General features: G+C 41.7%; 1 protein-coding gene across 2 annotated transcripts in view; it reads left to right on the top strand.

Annotated features, from left to right (window-relative positions):
• Positions 1-15,660, top strand: part of Setbp1 (SET binding protein 1) — a 356,080-nt gene extending 340,420 nt beyond the window's left edge. For both annotated transcript variants that reach the window (XM_052742636.1, XM_052742637.1), the window contains exon 6: positions 10,270-15,660. In XM_052742636.1, the coding sequence (XP_052598596.1) occupies positions 10,270-10,883 (614 nt within the window). In that variant the 3' untranslated portion in view covers positions 10,884-15,660. The remainder of the gene's footprint in view (positions 1-10,269) is intronic.
• The last annotated feature ends 5,005 nt before the right edge of the window (positions 15,661-20,665 follow it).

The raw sequence follows: 20,665 nt of genomic DNA, 5'->3' as shown, positions 1-20,665 counted from the left end.
CCCACAAATTAGGGTCCCAGCCAGTAGTTTAAGAGGCTGAGGTTTAGTCAGGGCTCTGAGGCTTGATCCATACCACAAGAAACGCAAGTCAGCATTTGGTGAAATAGCATGGGGTTAAGTGACTCTGATTTTCCTCAGTTTACAACTGCTGTTTTTCTCAATTTACTATTTAACAAAATCCTAGGCAGCAACTCCAGACCCCAGGAAACATTTTTTCCCCCAGAAAACCTCTCTTGTCAATGCCTGGTAGGCAATCTGGAAGTTCTGGTGGACATGCATGGAAGCTGTAGGCTTCTGATGTTCACTCTGATCTTTGGGCTCTTGCCCTTCATCCAACTTTCTCAGACCAATCAGAATCCTGCTGCCATCTTTAAAGCATCCCTATCAATGTTCTTGGTAGGTTCAGAGTTTCTCTCAGCTGCATTACTGCTGCCTTTATTGGCTCAAAGCCATGTATGATTTTTCCAACCTGTGAACTCATAGGTGATTGTCACTGTATCACCATGGTTAATGAAGTCAAGGATTCTGAAAACCTAGAGCAAATGAAGGATGTCATATTCAAATCTCATTCTAGGAGCTCTGTGTCTACAGAACTCCCCTGATGGCTATGAAATTTCCTGCAGTTCAATTAGTGATAAACTAGAGAATGTATAGATAACTGTTGTCCAGCCTTGACCTCTAGGAATGTATATGTGTCAGGAAACATTAACCAGCATCAACCATGAAGCTGGAACTCTCCTCTTAGTTATGAGGACCACTCATTTCTATTCATCCTGAACAAGTTTTCCTAGACATGAGCTCAGAGAAAGATAAGATCTGGGGTTAAGTGCTAAGTGAGTGAACACATTCTGTTGATTTTTTTAAGCATTAAAAAAATATTTAGAGTAGTAAACTCTAATTATTTTTGATCCTGTAGAGATATCAGTGACATCATTGTGAATAGTCATTTCATTAAATGCATATTTAGAACATATTTACTTTTCAAAACATAAACTTTAAGAGAATGAGATAATTTGTATATAAATGATTTTCTCAAAATTATTCCAAATTTCACTTAATGTATTATATCAATGAAACAAAAATATTCTATTGCTATTAAATTTTTCTACCAACTTTACAATTTTTACAATGGTTTAAGGAACACAGACTGACTGAGTTTGCATGGATTTTTAAAAATTTCCTTGTTTTCACACTTAGGATAAAATTTGAAGATCAGAATTGTTTGTTTTTCAGTGTTTCTTATTGGTAGATGTATGTTATAAGGATAGATATAAGCCCAAAGAAGAAAAGTATCCCTGACTGTACTTAAATCATAACATTTCTTCAATCTCAACATCCATTAACCAAGGTTTGCTTAAGAACATGGATAGCCATCTTCCTTATTAAAGGTTAGGTCATCTTGTAGACCAGAAAGCATTGCACTTTATAATGAGTTCAAATCTCTCAACATCCTCATTCATCAGCTCTGCTTATAAGAGCTTTAAGTTTTCAGATTTAAGGGTTTTTAATAGGTTATAACATATCATTTTCAGCAACAAGATTACTAAATATTGAATAAATTTCCAATCAATTAGTGGAAATGTTCTTTCCATAATGTGACTTGTTTTGTTTATTACAGCATTACTTTGGGGCCTATGGGGACTTTATCCTCTAGGGAGATTAAGTATTCTACTTATGTTTTAGGTCACAAGCCATGAATGCACAAAACCATGAGTATGAGTCAAACTCTCATTTTATTAAGAAAGTTTCCCAAGTCATCTTTGTAGAAGGTAGTCATTTTATACAGTCTGCAGTGAGATAACAAGACAACTTATTGTGATACATAAAATATCTCATGGGTAATCTTTATCTCGTTAAGAAATACTTTGATTTAACTGTTTTGTTTAAGAGTCTTCTCCTACTAAAATTACCCTGGTGGGATGACCTGTTATAGCAAAACACAAGCTTGATTGACAGCCCCATGAAAACAGTGAGGTGGTAAGATGCTCCATTGACCCCTGAATGCCTGTGGGCTCACTTTCTTTTCTTGAAAGCTTATATCAAATTATGGCAGATGCATATGCAGGCCAAGTGAGGACACCATTCTGGTCCCACATATAATGCATTTGCTTCATTTCATTCTTAATTTTTGGATAAAATATCAATAGTGTGAACATAAATTGTTAATGCAATATTCCTGCAGCCAAATAAATTTGCTTCCTCTGAGGGAAATGTGCTGTCCTCTGGGAGGCTGGAGAGGGAGACAAGAGTTGGACAATAGGCAAGATGTCAAGGGCAGGAGAGCTCACGGCAAGGCCGTAAATAGCCTAAGAGAAGACACAGGCAGATGCGCATTGCAGCCTGCTCTTTGGTGTCTTCTCCTACTTCAGAGAAAGGTGAACATATGACCACACATGCCATTGCTTCACCTCTCTGTCAGGCAAACTATCTACTATCTGTGCAAAATGAGAACAAAGCAAAGCCCTCTTAAGCTGTGGCAGTTGAGAAAGGATGGTCTTTGACAGTAAACTCCCAAGCTGGCCGCGGCTTCAAAGAAACACCAAAGTACAAGATAAATTTAAGAAAAAAGAGTGGAAACCATGCCTCATCATGACAACCTCCCTATCTCTGATTTTTAAAAATTAATTAAATATGTTCTTTGACAGTTTCATACACGAATATAACTCATTCTAATTACTCTCACGCCCACCATCTTTTGGCTTGCTCTAACCCCTGTCAACACCTCCTCCCCACTACAAATCCCTTTCCCACAATCATGTATATTTGGTTTTAAATTTGTTTTTTTAGTGATCCACTGAGTTTCACCAAGGCCCTCTGCAGGAGCATAGATTTGGAACCAACCTTTAGGGCTTGGAGGGCTCACCAGCGGGTACACAGCTGTAGACAACGATCCTCCTTTCCCAGAATCTATCAGTAACTAAGAGCTCAACAAGGAGGGGTAGCTCTCCATCAGCGTCTTCCTCGACCATCCCTGGTAGTTGGCAGGTGCAGTCCTGCGCAGGCCCAGTGAAGAGAGAATCTTTGCAGCTGTGAGAACATGATGGTAAAGGTGTGTCACACCCAGAAAACTGCACCTTTGCAGTGTTTCTCCCGATTTTCCAATTTCTCTGCTCTCTCTTCCTTGAGCCTTTAGTGGTGAAAATGTCTGTTTAGGGCTGAGAACTCAACCATACCTTATTCTGAACACCTTGAGCAGCCAAGAATTTGTATTTCCTGCTGTTCACTGCAAAAAGAACCTTCCCTGATTAAAGCTGAGGGTAGCATTTGTCTATAGGTATAAATACCCATATTTAAAAGATGATTTAACTTAACCACTTTAACTTAACTAAACAACGCTAGGAAATTCTTCTCCTAGGACTTGTGACCTCTCTAGCCCCTAACCATGGTTTTTGTTGTTGTTGTTGTTGTTTTGTTTTTCTGAGTTTACAGTAAGTACCAAACATGAGTTCCCACCTGTGGAGTAGGCCCTAAGTCCAATCCGAGAGCTGTGGTCACCTCCATAACAGCCATAACTCTTAATTCAAAATCACTGTTCCAAATTCAAAGAGCAGTGTTCTCTAGCACTTTTGGTATCCAGCAGCTGTCCATTTGTTCCTTGCCCTGTAGGAGCTCAACCAGAAGAATAACATGTTGTCCTTTTCAAAGGAGCCTTTAAGGCCAGGACTATAGAGGGTTTATTTAAATTCACAGATAGAAGAAGAAATTGTACATGCCAAGGCAGGCTGTCACATACTTCCCATTAAATAATACAAAACTTCATTAAGACAAATAAAATATTATTATTGATTCAATTTCAAGTACAAAGCACAAAATGCACAATTTACATTGTATAACATTGGGCAACTGATTTGTCTGTGTGCTGGCCACACAGCAGCTACCAGATCATCTACTATTTCATGAATATGCCCATGTTGGAACCTCAGAAAGGAAAGATGTGGTTTTTGCAAAGAACCTTCTAACATAAATCAACCTAGAAATCAATTCACACGAAAACTCTATTTGCCAGTTAAGGCGGGTAGTGTTCCAACCATCTCTATCCTGAAAGTCTTCCCTCCAATTAACCCACTTCCCTTTAGAGCAGATCAGTTATCAAAAAAAAATCTGTTAAGAAGTCCAGAAATAAATCTGCCTTCCAATCAACCCACCCAAATCTATCTTATATAACAAGACTATGTCATACATATGGACAAAATATAGTCTACCAACATCAGAATCCATTTCTTTTTTTTTTTTTTGGTTTTTCGAGACAGGGTTTCTCTGTGTAGCTTTGCGCCTTTCCTGGAACTCACTTGGTAGCCCAGGCTGGCCTCGAACTCACAGAGATCCGCCTGGCTCTGCCTCCCGAGTGCTGGGATTAAAGGCGTGCGCCACCACCGCCCGGCCAGAATCCATTTCTTAAGAGTCTTATATATAACTAAGCCTGGTCACGAGCACCTGATGCAGCTCATGGTACTGACAGTACATCAGTAAGTCTGGGGTCAAGAATGACTGCTGAGCCCATTCTTCCGCATCATAAAAGATGTGAGAAGATCAACAAATGCTGATAATCTGCTCCTCCAAAAATGGGAGGTAATGAAGAGGTATTCTAAGTCTGGGCCAACACCAGCTTACCATTTGCATGGCAATTCTGGGGACCTAGAAAGTGATTTTCTAACTTTATAACTCTTGGGGAGTTATAAAGAAGTACATTTGTATTTTGCCTGGGACAGTCATAATTATTCTTTAAGCCTCACAAATAGCAGGCAAGCTACAGAACAAGGACAGGAAAGAGGGCAAATATGGAATCAATCTTTGCAGCAAGATCCCAGAAATTACTGTTCAATAATGAAACAATTTGAAGAGAGGAAAATCTGTAAACATTTAGAGAGACAGTGGAATCATAAGCAATAAGGAGAAAGATTTGTGAATACCAAACCTTGCCAAGTCCCAAGTATTCTTCTCCCAATCTGAGATTTCAAATTTATTAGAAGAGAAATAGAATTTAGAAAGCCGTCCTCCATTTTGGGAAGGCAATTGATAATAAATGTAGGAAAGAATTATGGCAGTCTTTAAATCCAGAAAAATACTTCAAGACCATTTAGTTCCTAGGCCCAGGGTAACATCTGAAGAGACCCAGAAACAATGAAAGCCTCGTCGTGAGTAGTTCACCTTCATTTCTAGCACCCCTGAGCAACGTCACATCAGCTCAGCTTCATTCCGTTCTTCATGTGCAGGAACACTGACTCTTAACTGAAGTCTGGATAATAAACACAAGCACAAAATAAGATTCAGGTCCTCTGCGCATGTAGGAACCCCACATATTATGTGTACAGAAGAAAGGGATATTGTTATAATACCCAACATCAAATAGAGGTCGACTCGTGACATGGTTATACGATTGTCACAGCATAAACCTGAGAACTCATTGTTCCATGCCCTTAAGCCAGGGGTCAGTGTGACTTGTCAGAGAAATGGGGGATCTCTCTTCCAAAACTATGTGAATAGAACCCGTAGGGGGGTGAAAACTACAGCTCTTCCCTGTCCTAAGATGCCAAGAGATACACTTTTGCCACTTACCATTCATAGTTTTAAGCCTGTGTTTTGAAAAAACATCAAGCATATACCAAATTATTAAACCTTGTGTACCATTCATTACTCAGCTCCCTCAGTATTAGCGCTTGATCAACCATGTTTCAGCAGTACTTCTCACTACTTCCCTCTTCCTATTTGGAAGACAGTTTGTGACAGTTTCATATTTCTTCACTCACAAATATTTTAATTCATTTCTGAAAGACAAGGCACTGAAAACTAAAAAAAAAAATGATCATAACACAATGATTACACCTAACTAACCACAATTATACAAAGAAATGCCCAGTTAGGGTTTAATTGGAAATTTATTTCAGGGTCTCTTTTAGCAGTTTCATTAAATTGATAGTCAAATAAGATCGTTTTATCTCTCCCATGTCTTTGTAGTTAGTTTTCCACTCATCTAAATGAATTTTTTTGGAGACACCAAGTTATTTAACTTGAATTCACAACCGTCTTTATGTGATTGACTGAATCCCCAAATCCCTTTTGTCTTGGGTATTTCAGTGCTGTTCAGTTGGCAGCCATGTTGCCCAAGACATAACCACTGGCCACATACTAACTATTAATATTGGACTGAATATTTAATTTCTCCCTCATAGTTGCTATCTTTGAATGCTAGTTGCCATATATCACTAGGAGCTAGTGTGGGGGACGGTAAGCTATTTTCCTTTTTTGTTGTTCTCCTCTGCCTCCTTCTCTCCATCCTCCTCCACCTCCCTTGTTCCCTGTTTTTCGAGACAGGATATACATATTCCAGCTAGTGTGGAACGCAGTCTGTAGCCAAGGATGCCCTTGACTTCCTGATCATCCATCCCACCCCCACAAGTGCTGGGCTGACAGGTGTGCACCAGCACACCAGGTCCAGATAAAGGACATTTTTAATACTCAACACCTTCTGCTGGGCAGCCCCACCCTGGAAGCTTTGTAACCTTTTATGAAGTAACTCTGGGGGAAAATAAATACTGAAATCTCTTCCTTCACCAAGTCTTCCATTCAGAGTTGGCCTTCCTCACAGTAGCCACTGGCAGCTTCTTATTGGATCCTGAAGATACGATAAAAATTCAAAGATATGTATCTTTACTTTTATAGAAATGGTTTCTTTACTTAAAAATCTTTTCAACTTGATTTTTCATTCAACTTTTTAAATTTAGTCATACTGCTTAACTTACATGCATCATGTTCATATATACATGTCTATGACTCTACTTTAATGTGTCCTCATTGATTCATTAGCTTTCACTTAGTGTTTCTGTTGTCTTTATTCCCCCATAGCATCCACTGAGCTTTGAGGGAGCCTCTTCTAAGACTTTTTGCCTCTTATTACAAGTAAATGAAGGAGGCAATCCTGACAGGCAGTCACTAGGGCACTGAGCCTGGGTGCTTTCAACTCTAGCAGCTACTGCACTGTGCAAAATGGTGGGCCAACGTATCCCCCTGCTAGCAATCTGCAAATGTTCCAGGTTCCTCATATCATTACCAACACTAGGTATGGTTTCAAACTTAATTCTTACTGGCTGTCTATCCTCATTCATGCAATAAAAATACCGTACTAGCATGTAAAGGGAAGGTAATGGAATGGAGAATGGAGCAAAGACCACTGGATCCATGTGTCCTTTCTTTAAAAACAAAGTACCAGGCAAGGCGCACATAACTATAGTCCCAGCACACCGGAAGAGGCAGGAGGATTATGAGTTGAAAGCCAGTCTGATAGACATAGCAAGATCTGACCTCAAAAAGTACTAATTAATTAAAGCAAATAAGATAATCTGTGAACATTAATTAAATGCAAATGGTGGGTACAAAAGTTGCTTATGCTGTTTTTACTCTTACCATTTGGTGGATTTACACTTTCATAATTATTCCCTAACCATTTTCAATACAAGGATTTGTAACACGAATTGTTAGAAGGTCTTATTAATAAAAATAAACCCAGAGTCAGGTATTGGGTTGAACTCTGAAAGATCAGAGAGACAGAACCAGCCACAGCTAACCTCGCCTCACCAATTCCTCAGCTGATCTCGTTTCCTCAGACTCAAATCCTCTGTGTCCTCATCCGAATGGATCTCAGCTGAATTGCTGCTAAAAGCCTAAAAGCTTAACAGGCTCTAGTTCCTGGTCCTCACGGCTTATATACCTTTCTGCTTCCTGCCATCACTTGCTGGGATTAAAGGCGTGAGTCACCATGCTTGGCTGTTTCCAGTGCGGCTTTGAAATCACAGAGATCAAGATGGATCTCTACCTCTGGAATGCTAGGATTAAAGGCATGTGCTACCATTGCCTAACCTCTATGTTTAATGTTGTGGCTGTTCTGTTCTCTGACCCCCAGATAAGTTTATTAGGGTGCACAATATATTGGGGACACAATATCACCACAAGGGTTGGATTAAAAATTATGTAAAACAATGTGTAAGATCATTGGGTTTGGATTGATTTGAGTTTAGTTTGGGGATTTGTTTATTTATCTATTTGTTTTTTGGCATTTCACTGTGAAAGGTAAGAAGTACCATCTTATGATTATATTTGCCTCCATGTGAATCTATAGCTCATGAAAGCATTTCTGTCAAGTTTTACTCAGATAGTACAACTAATAAATTTACTTTATACTTATTTATACCTTGCTGTATTATAGGTCTACAAAACTAGTACCTTTCTATTGTGGATTATAGATTAGGAAGTCCCTCAATAAATGGAATAAACTAAGGAGAGAGCAAGCCGCACGTGGATTCTATGTTAAATGTTGCCCAGAGTTTTGTGGCATTTTTCTAACTATTCTGGTTTACTAGGAATCCCTATGAACAAAGCCCATTGCTTGTCTCTAACAAGACCTGATTACAAACTCCTAATGTTGCTGTCTTTGCAACTGTTGCCTTCAAAATCCAAACTGTAACACCTTCAAAGGATGTAACTAGAAGGCAGCAAGAAGCCATCGAGGAAGCAACTTTCAATCCTGTCCATTCAGGAGGCACCATGCGAGGTCCCGTGAGCGACATAAAGCCACACGAGAACTGATAATTGAGCCACCTTTTCTTTTTACAAGACTAACTACAAAAGTTTTATTTTTCTAGTCAGAAGCTCACTCTGGCTTTGTTCTATTTTGATCTTTATAACTTATTTTAAAGATCGCTCAGTAGTTATTCATTGCTCAGTCAGTCTGGCTGACCTTTGGCCAAAAGCAGTGGCAGTTTGACCTGGCCTATGGAACTCAGCGCTTCCCACTCCATGAAGCTAGTCGCATAAATAACTTCAAATAAAACCCTCCTGGAAGTCTGTGATGGGCCACAGCATGAGGGAGAAGTGGGGCGACATGGAAAGAATGAAGTGGGAGTGCCCAAGAATGGCGAGAGTGGTGGCCAAGTGTGAAGCATATTTTTTTCCTCTCTCCCTTGAGATATTTATTCTCTCAACCAATCGTTGAAAAAAAATAGTAATGGGAGCATACAAGAAAACAACGTAGTAATATGAAATACGTCCCCTTTAGAGTGTAGTCTTTTAAGTGAGTGTCTTTGGGACTGGGCATTTAGGGCAAATCACAGCAGCGAAGAATTCAGTGAGGAGAGACTTAAGTCTGCAGCTGACTAGTGGCCCACACGGAGGACGAGCAGTGTGGCTGCGTTTGTATACAAGCACACATCCATCCGTACAGATGCCTGTTTGCCAGTACACAGGTATTCCACACAAATGTGCCTGTTCACAGACAATAACGGGAGAGTGATCCAAGGCTGAAAGGCTGCCCATGTTTTGAAACCATCCACACTTTATGGTGTCTGAACTTCAAAACGAAGCAGTTCTGAAGGCCATTTAGTGCCACAGTACAGGACTTCCTGAGAAGTTAGGCTCATAAAATAGAGGCGCATCTGGCCAGCAGCACATGAAAAGGGCCCTTTGCAAACAACTATTCAGCCGAGGAGTGTAAACCATTGAGAAACACCTGGCGGATATTGCCCTTGAGGTCCCCAGAGGGCGAAGGCTAGGAAGAGCTTGCTTAATTGGGCATCATCAGGCAACTTGACAGCTCGAGAATACTGGCAGGAAAGTATTAAGAGACCACACCATCCCAACTGTAGTGTTCAGGCACAACCTCCTCACCAGGAAGAAGTTAGGACAAAATCCTTCACCTATACCTTCTAGATCCTGTCAAGGCCACTCATGAGACCGCAGGTGCCTTTATATGATCCAATTGAATGATGTGGGTGGGCTGTGTGTAATCGTTCAAGGTCAGACAAAGGTAAAGTATCAATTAATGCTTGATTGAATTGGGTCTGATGTCAAAGGGCTAAATTAAAAAAGAAAAAACAGAAATATAATATAAAGCTTACATTGTGCTTTCTAAGAACCCACGGAGATAGGAGCCTCAGTTTCTCTCTCTTTAAAACAGAGGAGGGATGGGGGAGTCAAGTGTTGCAATGAAAGTCTCATTTCCCAGCACTCAGCATGGCTGAGGCGAAAGGATCCGAAGTTCAAGAACAGCCTGCCCTACATAAGGAGACCCTGTCTCAAAAAACACAAAGTGAAATAAAATACCAACCACAGTATTTTATGTAACTGTGAGGACTGAAATAATAGTAACAATGTCAATAATGCTTCATACACGTGACATATTCAGCCAATGCTTTTTTATTATTTTCTGTTTAAATAGTGAAACAATACATGGGGGGCATTGCATCCTGAGCTTAACCTCTCCCTTCTTGTCCCCTGCAGCCAGTTCCTCCCTGAAGAAGCGATTCAAAAGGCGGGAGATCGAAGCCATCCAGTGCGAGGTGCGGAAGATGTGCCACTACACCAAGCTTCTGTCCACCAAGAAGAATCTGGACCACGTGAACAAGATCCTGAAGGCCAAGCGGCTGCAGAGACAATCAAAGACTGGCAACAACTTTGTCAAGAAGAGACGAGGCCGGCCTCGGAAGCAGCCCACCCAGTTCGATGAGGACTCCAGAGACCAAATGCCGGTGCTGGAAAAGTGCATCGACCTACCCAGCAAGAGAGGCCAGAAGCCTAGCCTGAGCCCGCTTGCCCTGGAGCCGGCCGCCGCCGGCCAGGACGCGGTGATGGCCACCATCGAGGCTGTTATCCACATGGCGAGGGAGGCCCCGCCGCTGCCCCCGCCGCCGCCCCCACCTCTGCCGCCGCCCCCACCTCCACCCCCACCACCCCCACCGCTGCCCAAGACGGCGCGGGGCGGGAAGAGGAAACACAGACCGCCGCCCCCAGCGCAGCCCGCGCAGCCCCCGCCACAGCCCCTTCCCCAGGAAGAGGAGGTAAAGGCCAAGAGGCCAAGGAAGTCGCGAGCCAGCGAGAGCGATGTCCTTCCCTAGGGCTGGCCTGGGCTGCTGCGGGATCCTGGCAGGGACTGATGCAGGGGAGCTCAGCAGCCAGGGTGGGGCCGATGCCCCACCACAGGGACACCCCGCCCCTCTCTTCAGTGGGCAGGCAGAATGGGCAGAGGGCGGGGTGGAGCCATGAGAGCTCTTGGGGTAGCAGAGAGAGGGGACACCTCCCCCCCCCCCAAAAAAAAGCAGCTGTCTGTGCTGCACAACATTTCCCACCCCAGAGCCACTCCGCGTGGCCGGATCCTCACAGGCTGCAGAAAAGGGAGGAGGAGCGCAAAGCTGGTGCTCTCCGATGGCCACCTGACCCCCGGCCCCCACCTCATCCCAGGTGCGCCCTTGGTTCCGATTTCATTCGCTGGTCAGAAAAATCAAGTGGGAAACACCCTCCATTAGCAAACATTCCAAGGGGGAGCAAAGCTGCAAATTTACCAGCTGGCTTGTAAGCCACTCCCACGTAATTGATTTTTATTTCTTTTGGTTCGCAAACTCAGCTAGGCTTTGGGGCACCAACATCTTCTTCCAGTGACCCGAGAGATGAATCTTTCCGTTAACAACACAGTTGCTCAGATGGAATCTTGTGATCAGAAGGTGGAATTGGACTGATAGACGACCTTAGATCTGCGCGTGTTCCTGTCTTGTACACTGATTTTGTATTGTCTGTTCCTGCTTTTCCTTTGCGATGTGTTTTCATGTACTCCCGTTAACTAGCTGCCTTCTATTTCGTGGTACACATCTAAACAATGTGAACTTTACCCGTGTTGTAAAGTGCACTCCTGGCACCCTGCCTCAAGGAACCAACTTTGAATCCCAATCATTGTGAAACACACTCAATATTGATACAAGTTTTTTTAATAAGTGACTCGGAGCAGCCAAGGGAGATGTTGACCCAAGTGTCAGCCAGGTTATTTTTATACTTAAAACATATCAGTGGAGAATAGGCAGGATAAAATGGTTTTAATACCCCACAGCAAGTGGAATAACTGATATGTCACCAAATATCAAAATCCCATGTCCACCAGAAAGAAAACCGTCTAGCAATGCCTTGGTACCTGATTATTTTCATGCAAAGAGATGTCATAGGTTGTTGAAAAAGAAAGAAAGAAGGAAAGCAAGAAAGGAAAGAAAGAAAGAAAGAAAGAAAGAAAGAAAGAAAGAAAGAAAGAAAGAAAGAAAGACGTCCATTATCTCTTAATAATTATTTCTTAAAAGTGAAGGGGAGTAAGTGTTCTTATCTAAGAAAAATAAAAATTAATGTATTGAAAGGGTGTCACCACTTCAATTGTATCAAGCCACCTTGGACAAAGTATCCAAATTGTGGTTGCCTTAATACACTAAAACATTGCTGTACATAATGTAATTATAAATCGATCAGTCTGCATGGATGCAAACTGTGTGTGACAAATCGTCTTTTAAATGGTCAATTTCAATTGTACATTTCTCATCCAAGTTGTGCTCTAGTCACTGGTTTAGTGTGGACAGATATTCCGTCTATCATCCATTTCCAACGCCTGAGTAAAACACGTGAGGACTCAGAATGGATGCCATCTTATCCCACTGCCCTAGAAGTTTTTAAAAGTCAAATGTGGAAATTTCAAATAAGTACTTTTCAATTTCCTCCTTTACTCCTCACCCTAGCTTCTTCAAGACAGCAAATACCTGGCATCATAGCTTGTACAAAAAGAAACACAGAGAATTTCGTTCTCTAAGGAGAATTAGGATATCCAGTTTGCCTTCAAATTAAGTTTCTTTACAGTAAGTTGGGACCAGCTAAGAAACTACATTAGCACTTCAGAACACAGTTTCTCCTCCTCAGAGAGATGGATTTTTATGGAGGGGAGGGGCATAAGTGAACAAGTGGATAATACTGAAGGAAATTTGAAAATCCCAAGTTAATATGCTTGTAAATATCACTACTGTGTCATGACACCAACCATTGCTTGGAATTACAGAGCCATCCTATTCTGTACTGTCGAAATGGACTTCATGTCATCTGCAGCCTGCTCAGTCAGTCTCATTTAATCCTAGCAATACGTAAGTTTAAAGGACTCCGCTTATTTCCAGCTTTTATCCTAAATACTCAGTTTGTGACCTGGGTGGACCTACGGCATTTCACATCAGAATCTGAACAGCAGAATCTGAACAGTCATTTTCAACCTGTCACTCCCGAGCCATGTCTGAGCAGCTCCAAAGTCACGGGGGAAGGCATAGATCAGTCTCTTTCCCCCAACCATTCCTCTGAAAGACCAGCCATTCCCATTCCAATTAAGCCATAAAGAAGGTTCTCTTCCTGTTGGACTTCGAAAACCATTTTTTTCTTTCTTCCTTCATTCATTCTTGCTGTGATGTTGTCCCCCAAACAAGTCTCTGGGCAATCTAAACCTTCTTACAGAGGAGAGAGAGCCCAGAGAACACCCAGTATTTAATTGGCATTAACCTGCCATTGGTGATTTAGTGCAAAAGAAGTTTGGGTTAGAAATTCCAAACCAATAAAAAGATTCCAGGAGATATTCAGTGGACCTGCAACTTAACACATGAATTGATCCTGGAGTTAAATGTGAGTGAAATGTAAATCCCTGCTTGCACACTCTAAAAACTGTTTGGAAAACTAGAGGACCAAAGAGAGCCATGGTAAACAGCAGGTGGAGGGTGGCAGTGAGCCCATTCATCTACACAGTGGCTCCCCATACCCGGTGTCTCCCTCATTGTCACATACTTTTTTCTCTCGTCTTTCATGAACCTAACTCATCTCATTGCTACGACTATTTGTGTATTCCCTAACTCCCCCCTTACCCTCTCCTTTGCTGCCCAGGCCCCTCCATGAAGCCAATTGAATTTCCATATCTAGTTGGTTTTAGAGCCAAGAAGAGAACCCAGCTCTTGATTTAAAGTATGGAGGTTCTTAACCACACAGCACTGCCTTCTGGGGATGCATTTCTACCTTGAGAGGTGTCATTTGGGATCCTCAAGACTCCATTTACAGATCCATAAAATATCTTGTAATGATCCCTTGCTTTTAATTTCTCTTTTTCTTCTTTTCTTTTTAGAATATTCCTTCAGCAAGTAGGTAGGAAACCACTTACACTCTAAGGAGACCAATTAGAAATGAGAAGGTGAAACCTAGATGCATAAGCTCCTTGGGGGAGCTGATCGGTCTTTAATCCACCTTTCCAAGGGACTAGAAAGCCATTTGCTTTTCGACCCCTCGTCTCAAATGAGAGGAACAGAAGCTTAACTCTCTCCAATAGCCCAGCTGTGGCTACCAGCCAAGGAAGAAAGGTCAGAAAAGGGAAAGCATGGAGGGTTGCTCTGTGGCTCGGCAGGACCAGGACTCAGCAGTCACTGGCAGCCTAGTGAAGGTGACTAAGGGCTGACAGTAGATTAGTGTTTTAACTTGACTGCTGTCTGCAGTGGGAGGCCATGTTCAATGGCAGTCAGAATTTGTGTTCTGCACATTGCTGTATCTATAAATATGATAAGCAAGTGGTGACAGAATTATAGTATAAGGTGATATATTATAAGCAGATCATAAAGGATTTGGTATTAGGACTTAAGTAGAAAATCTTACTCCTGGCTTGTTACTCAACAATAATCAGATAATGAGCTTGTGGAGTGTATTTTTCCCTATCACTAGGAAGGTTGACCTGGGAACTGTCTAAAGTCTACACGGATATTTCCAAAGCCTTTAAATGCCAACTGTAGCATAGTGAGGGAGTGGCAGGAGCCAAAATGCCTCAAAAGCCATTTAAGTGTTATGTCGCAGGATTTTCAGTCCTACTCATTATGTAAAAGTACATAAATATAGATATTTTTCTCAACGCTACCCTATCATATCACAATGGTCCAAATGCCAGCGCTTACAGATAATGTCATCACAGTGCCTAGAAACTCAAACTGTAACATACCGTAGCATCTTCTTGGTGTTTCTTCACGTTTCTTTCCACACAGCAAGGCTCCCTCTGCCTCGTGTTTCTAAGAGAGTTCACCCCACTAAGGAGCCTGTCTTCCCTGTTGGACTCAGTCACTTGGGGAACAGTCACAGAAGCACATATCAACCAAGGAAGAGACTTCCTGGATATCTGTCTCCCACTTGCCCAGGTAGAATAAACACTAAAGAGGGAGAAATTGGAGAGCTGCCAACTGGTCAACTTGGAAGGGTAGTTCTGCCCTGGATTGGTATCTTTCTTTTTCTTCCTTTTTTTTTTTTAAAAAAAAAATCTATTTCTTAAATAATAATAAATGCACATGATGTGTTAAATATGTACATATATATTTCAAAAAAATGGGCACAAGATTGTCTTACAAGTCCTTCTGGCTAATTTTTAGTTTGTATTCATAAGTGGTTTTTAAAAGCCTTTTTTAAAGTGTAATTTGCATGTCCTACTTTGATTGTATGTAAACATATTTTAGAACAAAAAAAATGTATTTGTATTTTATTGAATATAGAGGCAAGAAAAATTGTACATTGTTTGAAATGTTCTTTTTGTAACAGTTTTTATTCATAAAGCATTTTTGTACATTTCAATGAACATGGACTTGCTGTCATTTGAGGCGTAGCGACATCTGGCATGCTTTACTGGCATGCTCTCACATGGTCTTAGATGTTGGGTTTTAAACATTTTTTTTCTAAAAGAAAGCTCGCTCGGTGTCTTCGCTACCAGATCAGGTTAGCACAGTACAGAGCACTTAACTATTAAAAAAAAAAAGTTGGTCCTATTCATATGTTATTCATTGTGTGAAATTAAAGACATTCAATTCTGTCTAACATGAGTTGTGAATTCTTTTGTCTTATTTTCCATCTGGTTCACATCAATAAGCAGTTTAATAGCATTTGAGGGTCTCTTCTCACACCAAGTGGATACACAATCATTGACAAAATTTTAACTCAACTTCTGTCTCTGGGAAATACACTGTAGACAAAATTTGAGTCTGCTTTGCAGGGCTTGTGTTCAGAAAATACTTCCCTACCTGACTATCCTGCAAAGGTCGATTCATACCGCCGTCCATTTCATGTTACAGTCAGTCTCAGTAGGTTGGAGACCCAGCGTAGCCTGAAGACTTAGAAGAACATATGGGTGAGAATGAAGCTCTCACCCCAAATTTTCCATGATTTCATATTCCTGAGGCAAGAGTCCCTCTCTGGACTTCCAGGATTTCTGCAATGATAAGAAAGAAGGGCTTTGTAATAAATGTCAGTTACTGGTCACCTACTGCTGTCTACATTGAGTGCCTTTGTGCTGAATGAATGTACATGACTTACATTTGACCAATAAACTAGCACTCCTAAGCAATATGACAAAGGGTATAGAGATGATAAAGTCTCAAACAAAAGATGCAAACACAGATGTTTTCTCTTCCCACCTTTCCTGTTCCCAATTTTTATTTTGTATTTGGAAACCTGTTTTAGATTGCGGGCTGTAAATTGTGTCATTTATAAACACACAGGCATAATGGGGTTCTTTTTGCCATCTTTCTCTCATCTTCTAAGACTGCATGTCCCAAAGCCAACAAGACAGACAAGAAAGGCTACGAGCAGGTCCCCATACCCTCCCAGTCTGTGTCACTCACTATGACTTTGATCAAGGCATGTGGTATTAGGGCACCCACAGAAGTCTTAGTGGTCCAGTGGGATGAGTGGAAACACCCAGAAGCTGGCCCTCAGGGTGACGGAGCACTTAACCCGGAGGATCGAGGACTAGGAAGACTCCCACCAGTTTTCTCTTCCTCTTCTCTGCAGACTGACTTGTATTAAACCAAGAAATATTAGAACTACAACCTTTCTAATTCTGGCTCATGGGTTGATGTAGCAGGAATCTTAAAAGTTCTTATTAATAAAATCAAACCTGAGCCAGGTATTGGGTTGAACACTGGAAGATCTAAGAGACAGAACAAGCCACAGCTAACCTCACCTGGCCAACTTCTCAGCTGGTCTTGTTTCCTCAGACTGGAAGCTTCTGTGTCCTCATATCCGAATGGCTCTCAGCTGAACTGTGCTGCTAGAAGCCTGAAAGCTTAACCAGCCAAATGCTTAACCAGCCAAATGCTTCTAGTTTCTGGTCCTCACGCCTTATATACCTTTCTGCTTTCTACCATCACTCCCTGGGATTAAAGGCGTGGGTCACCATGCTTGGCTGTTTCCAATGTGGCCTTGAACTCACAGAGATCCAGAGGGATTTCTATCTCTGGAATGCTAGGATTAAAGGCGTGAGTGCCACCATTTTCTAGCCTCTGTATCTAATGGCTGTCTGTTCTCTGACCCCCAGATAAATTTATTAGGGTACACAATATTTTGGGGAACACAATACTACCACAGGTTGATATTTCCAAAATCAGTAATGATATCTGAGAGTCTCCTTCATGCCCCACAGTGGTTCTCAGGAGAGTGGTGCCTATCTGTACCTATGGTTGGTGTAAATCTCAGTCTACAGATAGATAAGTGGAATCAATATACATTTACAACTTGTCTGTAAGTCATATATTTTTAAAATTGTTTTAGGTATATCACCACCCTATTCCACACGCCAAGCAGAATCTGAGTTTCAAACCCAAGGAGGAGAAGCTGGGCTCCTTGAAGGCCTTGCTCCTCTATTTCTCTGGTCTCTGGGCATTTTTAACTCAAAGGCTAGAAAGAGCATAGTTTTGGGGGGGTTGGTGGTGGTAATGTTTCTGATTTTGTTTGTTTGTTTGTTTGTCTGTTTTGAGGCTGAGTCTCATTGTGCAGCCTGAGCTGGCTTCCAGCTCTCAGCAGCCCTCCTGCCTCAGCCATGGAAGTGCTGGGATTACAGGTGGGCGCCATCACATCCAAATGAAGGACATAGTTTTTATTTTTTTCTCCTCTGCCCTTGAAGTCAGAAACATACCCTGAGAGGATGAGTATGAGCCACCCTATGTGCCTAGATTAGGGTGCTAAGAGACAGAGCTGTAGGAATCAGTTACCACTTTAAAAACCTACCTAGCATGAGACAGGGAGTGGGACAGTATGATCTGCAGAGTTGAAGGATGGCCCCTGACCCAGCAGGCTTCTTTTTAGTTCAGATGAGATAGCCAGCGGGTGGGATGGGTTCGGAACGGAAGGGATCCCACACAGTACTGTGCATCTTTATCGTTAGTGCCAACATTGATTTTTGTGGGAAATGTCAATATCCAGATTTTTAGTTCTTTTTTGTCAGATTTTTAGTCCGTATAAAACTGTGGCAATATACTTTCTTGTCATGAAAGCTTTTAATTTCTAAGATGAAATTAGAGAAAAAACTAGTTCCAAAGTGTTATTCACATTCACATATGGTAAAGCTGGGATCCACCAAATGAGAAATGTTAAAATCTTCAAACAGAAACCACACACATTCTCTTATTAAGTTTGATATTTTAAAATGTAATTAGCTTCTTTTCAGTAGACATTGCACGAGAGTAAGAGTTCTAGGACATGGGATATAATCTTGCCTGGTCACTAAAGAATTCTGTACCAGGGAGTAAAATGGCCTGAAGCTATCACCCACCTGCTTTATAAAATGGGAACTAGAACATGATGAGGTCTGCAGCATCCTTAAGTCTGAGTGTCTTGTCGTCTTTGTACCTTCTCAACAGGCCCTACCTTTAATTCCCAACTCCATGCTCACTATTTCACGAAGCCAGTGACATTCTGAGTTGTTACCTCAGCAACAGATCCTGTTCCAATACAGCTGATAGATAGGAAGATGTTATGGGAAAGTATGATCAAGTCATATGTTCAAGCCCACACTCCCTCCCTCTTTCCCTGTCTCCCTTTCTTCCCTTGACAACACATTATCAAATGTACCAAATCCATAAGGATGAATAAGAATAACAGCCTCATTTAGGCTTCTTGTTTGGGTTTTGATTTGGTTGAAATCCCCCTGTCTCAGCCTCCATAGTGTTAAGATTACAGGTAAATGCCACCACACCTGGATCATTGAAATCTATTCAAGATACCCTACCTAGATAATGATTACTCTCACTCCATTATCTTCCTCTCCAAATTCTAATTACCTTTATGGCTTTATTCAAACTTCAGCTCCTCTCAGAAGTCTTTTGCCCACAACCCACAATCATCTCTTCTTGTACCGCTCACTCACTAACTGGTCTCATTAATTCCCTATACAATGGTGTATAATTATCACTCAGTGGCTGCCATGTAAAGTTATAAGCTGCTCCCAATACAAGAGAACCTGGCTGAAAAGAAAATGGAGATAAAACCCAGCCTGGATTCCCCTCACCAAGCTGTATGCCTTGGTGGGATATCTGCTTCAAGTGGACATCTCTTTTTCTCATTCTCACATCAGTAACAGAAACAAAAAAGAGAGAAAGGAAGAGGAGGAGGAGGAGGAGGAGGAGGAGGAGGAAGAGAGAGACAGAGAGAGATATGCTGTGGAATGGTCTGTATGTCAAGTGTGTTGCTGATTGGTCAATAAATAAATCACTGATTGGCCAGTGGCCAGGCAGGAAGTAAAGACAGGACAAGGAGGAGAATAAAGCTGGGAAGTGGAAGGCTGAGTCAGAGAGACACTGCCAGCTGCCATGATGAGAAACAGCATGTGAAGATGCCGGTAAGCCATGAGCCACATGGCAAGGTATAGATTAATGGAAATGGATTAATTTAAGCTGTAAGAACAGTTAGCAAGAAGCCTGCCACGGCCATACAGTTTGTAACCAATATAAGTCTCTGTGTTTACTTGGTCGGGTCTGAGCAGCTGTGGGACTGGCAGGTGAGAGAGATTTGTCCTGACTGTGGGCCAGGCAGGAAAACTCTAGCTACAGAGATATGAAATGACATAGCACAGAGACAGAGATCTAATGTAGGTCCTTGAAAACTGTGGTCGGTCAACTTCTAGACCAAGTTCTTCTACCTCCTCCGCCCTTTCAGACCTGGCAGGCTGTCTGCTCCTGCAAAGGCCAGTTTGAATCCACCAACACACACACACACACACACACACACACACACACACACACACACACACACACACACACTTTACTCAGCAATACTCTGAATTCTAGAACACCCCTGAATCTATTCTCAAATTAAACAACTGATATAGCACTTTGCCAGGAAAGATGGACTTTAAAAAGTAGAACCAGAGCAGACAATGGTGAGGTGCTGTAGCATATCCCTGTTAATAAAACTCACTCAGCTATTTGAAATGTGATGTCTCAGAAAATCTTCGGTTTTCCAAAGAGTTTGGAACTTTTGTTATGAAATAATTATAGAGTCCCAGGAGGTTACAAAGGAATATTCAAGGATCTTCTTCTATACAGGCCTGTCTCAAGTCTCCTTTCCCATGTCAATGTCCCACATAATCACAGCACAATATGTACAGCAGAAACCTGACAGGCTAAAATCCATAGAGCTTAGACACATGACCCTCTATTTGTGAGTGTGACTGACATGTGTGTGTTGTGTGTGTGTGAGGGAGTGAGTGAGTAAGTGAGCAAGTGAGTGACTTTATATAAAGAATTGTGGAATTGTGTCCTGTGTTTGGCTTTATGTAACTACTGCCACAGTCAACATATTCAGTTGTAACATCCCCACAAATATGTCACTCTGCTAACCACCCACCTCTCCTCACTGTCCACACCCCTAGCAACCACTTAGGTATGCTTCATCTCCAAAACTTTGCTACTTCAGGAACACTACACAAATGGAATCATGTAATACATACTCCTTTATTTTAAAAGTCTATTTTTAGAACCACTTTAGATTTGCAAAAAGCTATGAAAATTGTCGAGTTTCTATGAATACTGAACCCAGTTTCCTTTAC

The sequence above is a fragment of the Peromyscus californicus genome, unplaced genomic scaffold (assembly GCF_007827085.1).
Source record: "Peromyscus californicus insignis strain IS unplaced genomic scaffold, ASM782708v3 Scaffold_17__1_contigs__length_78620276, whole genome shotgun sequence".
NCBI lineage: Eukaryota > Metazoa > Chordata > Mammalia > Rodentia > Cricetidae > Peromyscus > Peromyscus californicus.
The sequence above is the reverse complement of the archived record's forward strand: the minus strand, read 5'-3'. Positions and strand labels throughout refer to the sequence as shown.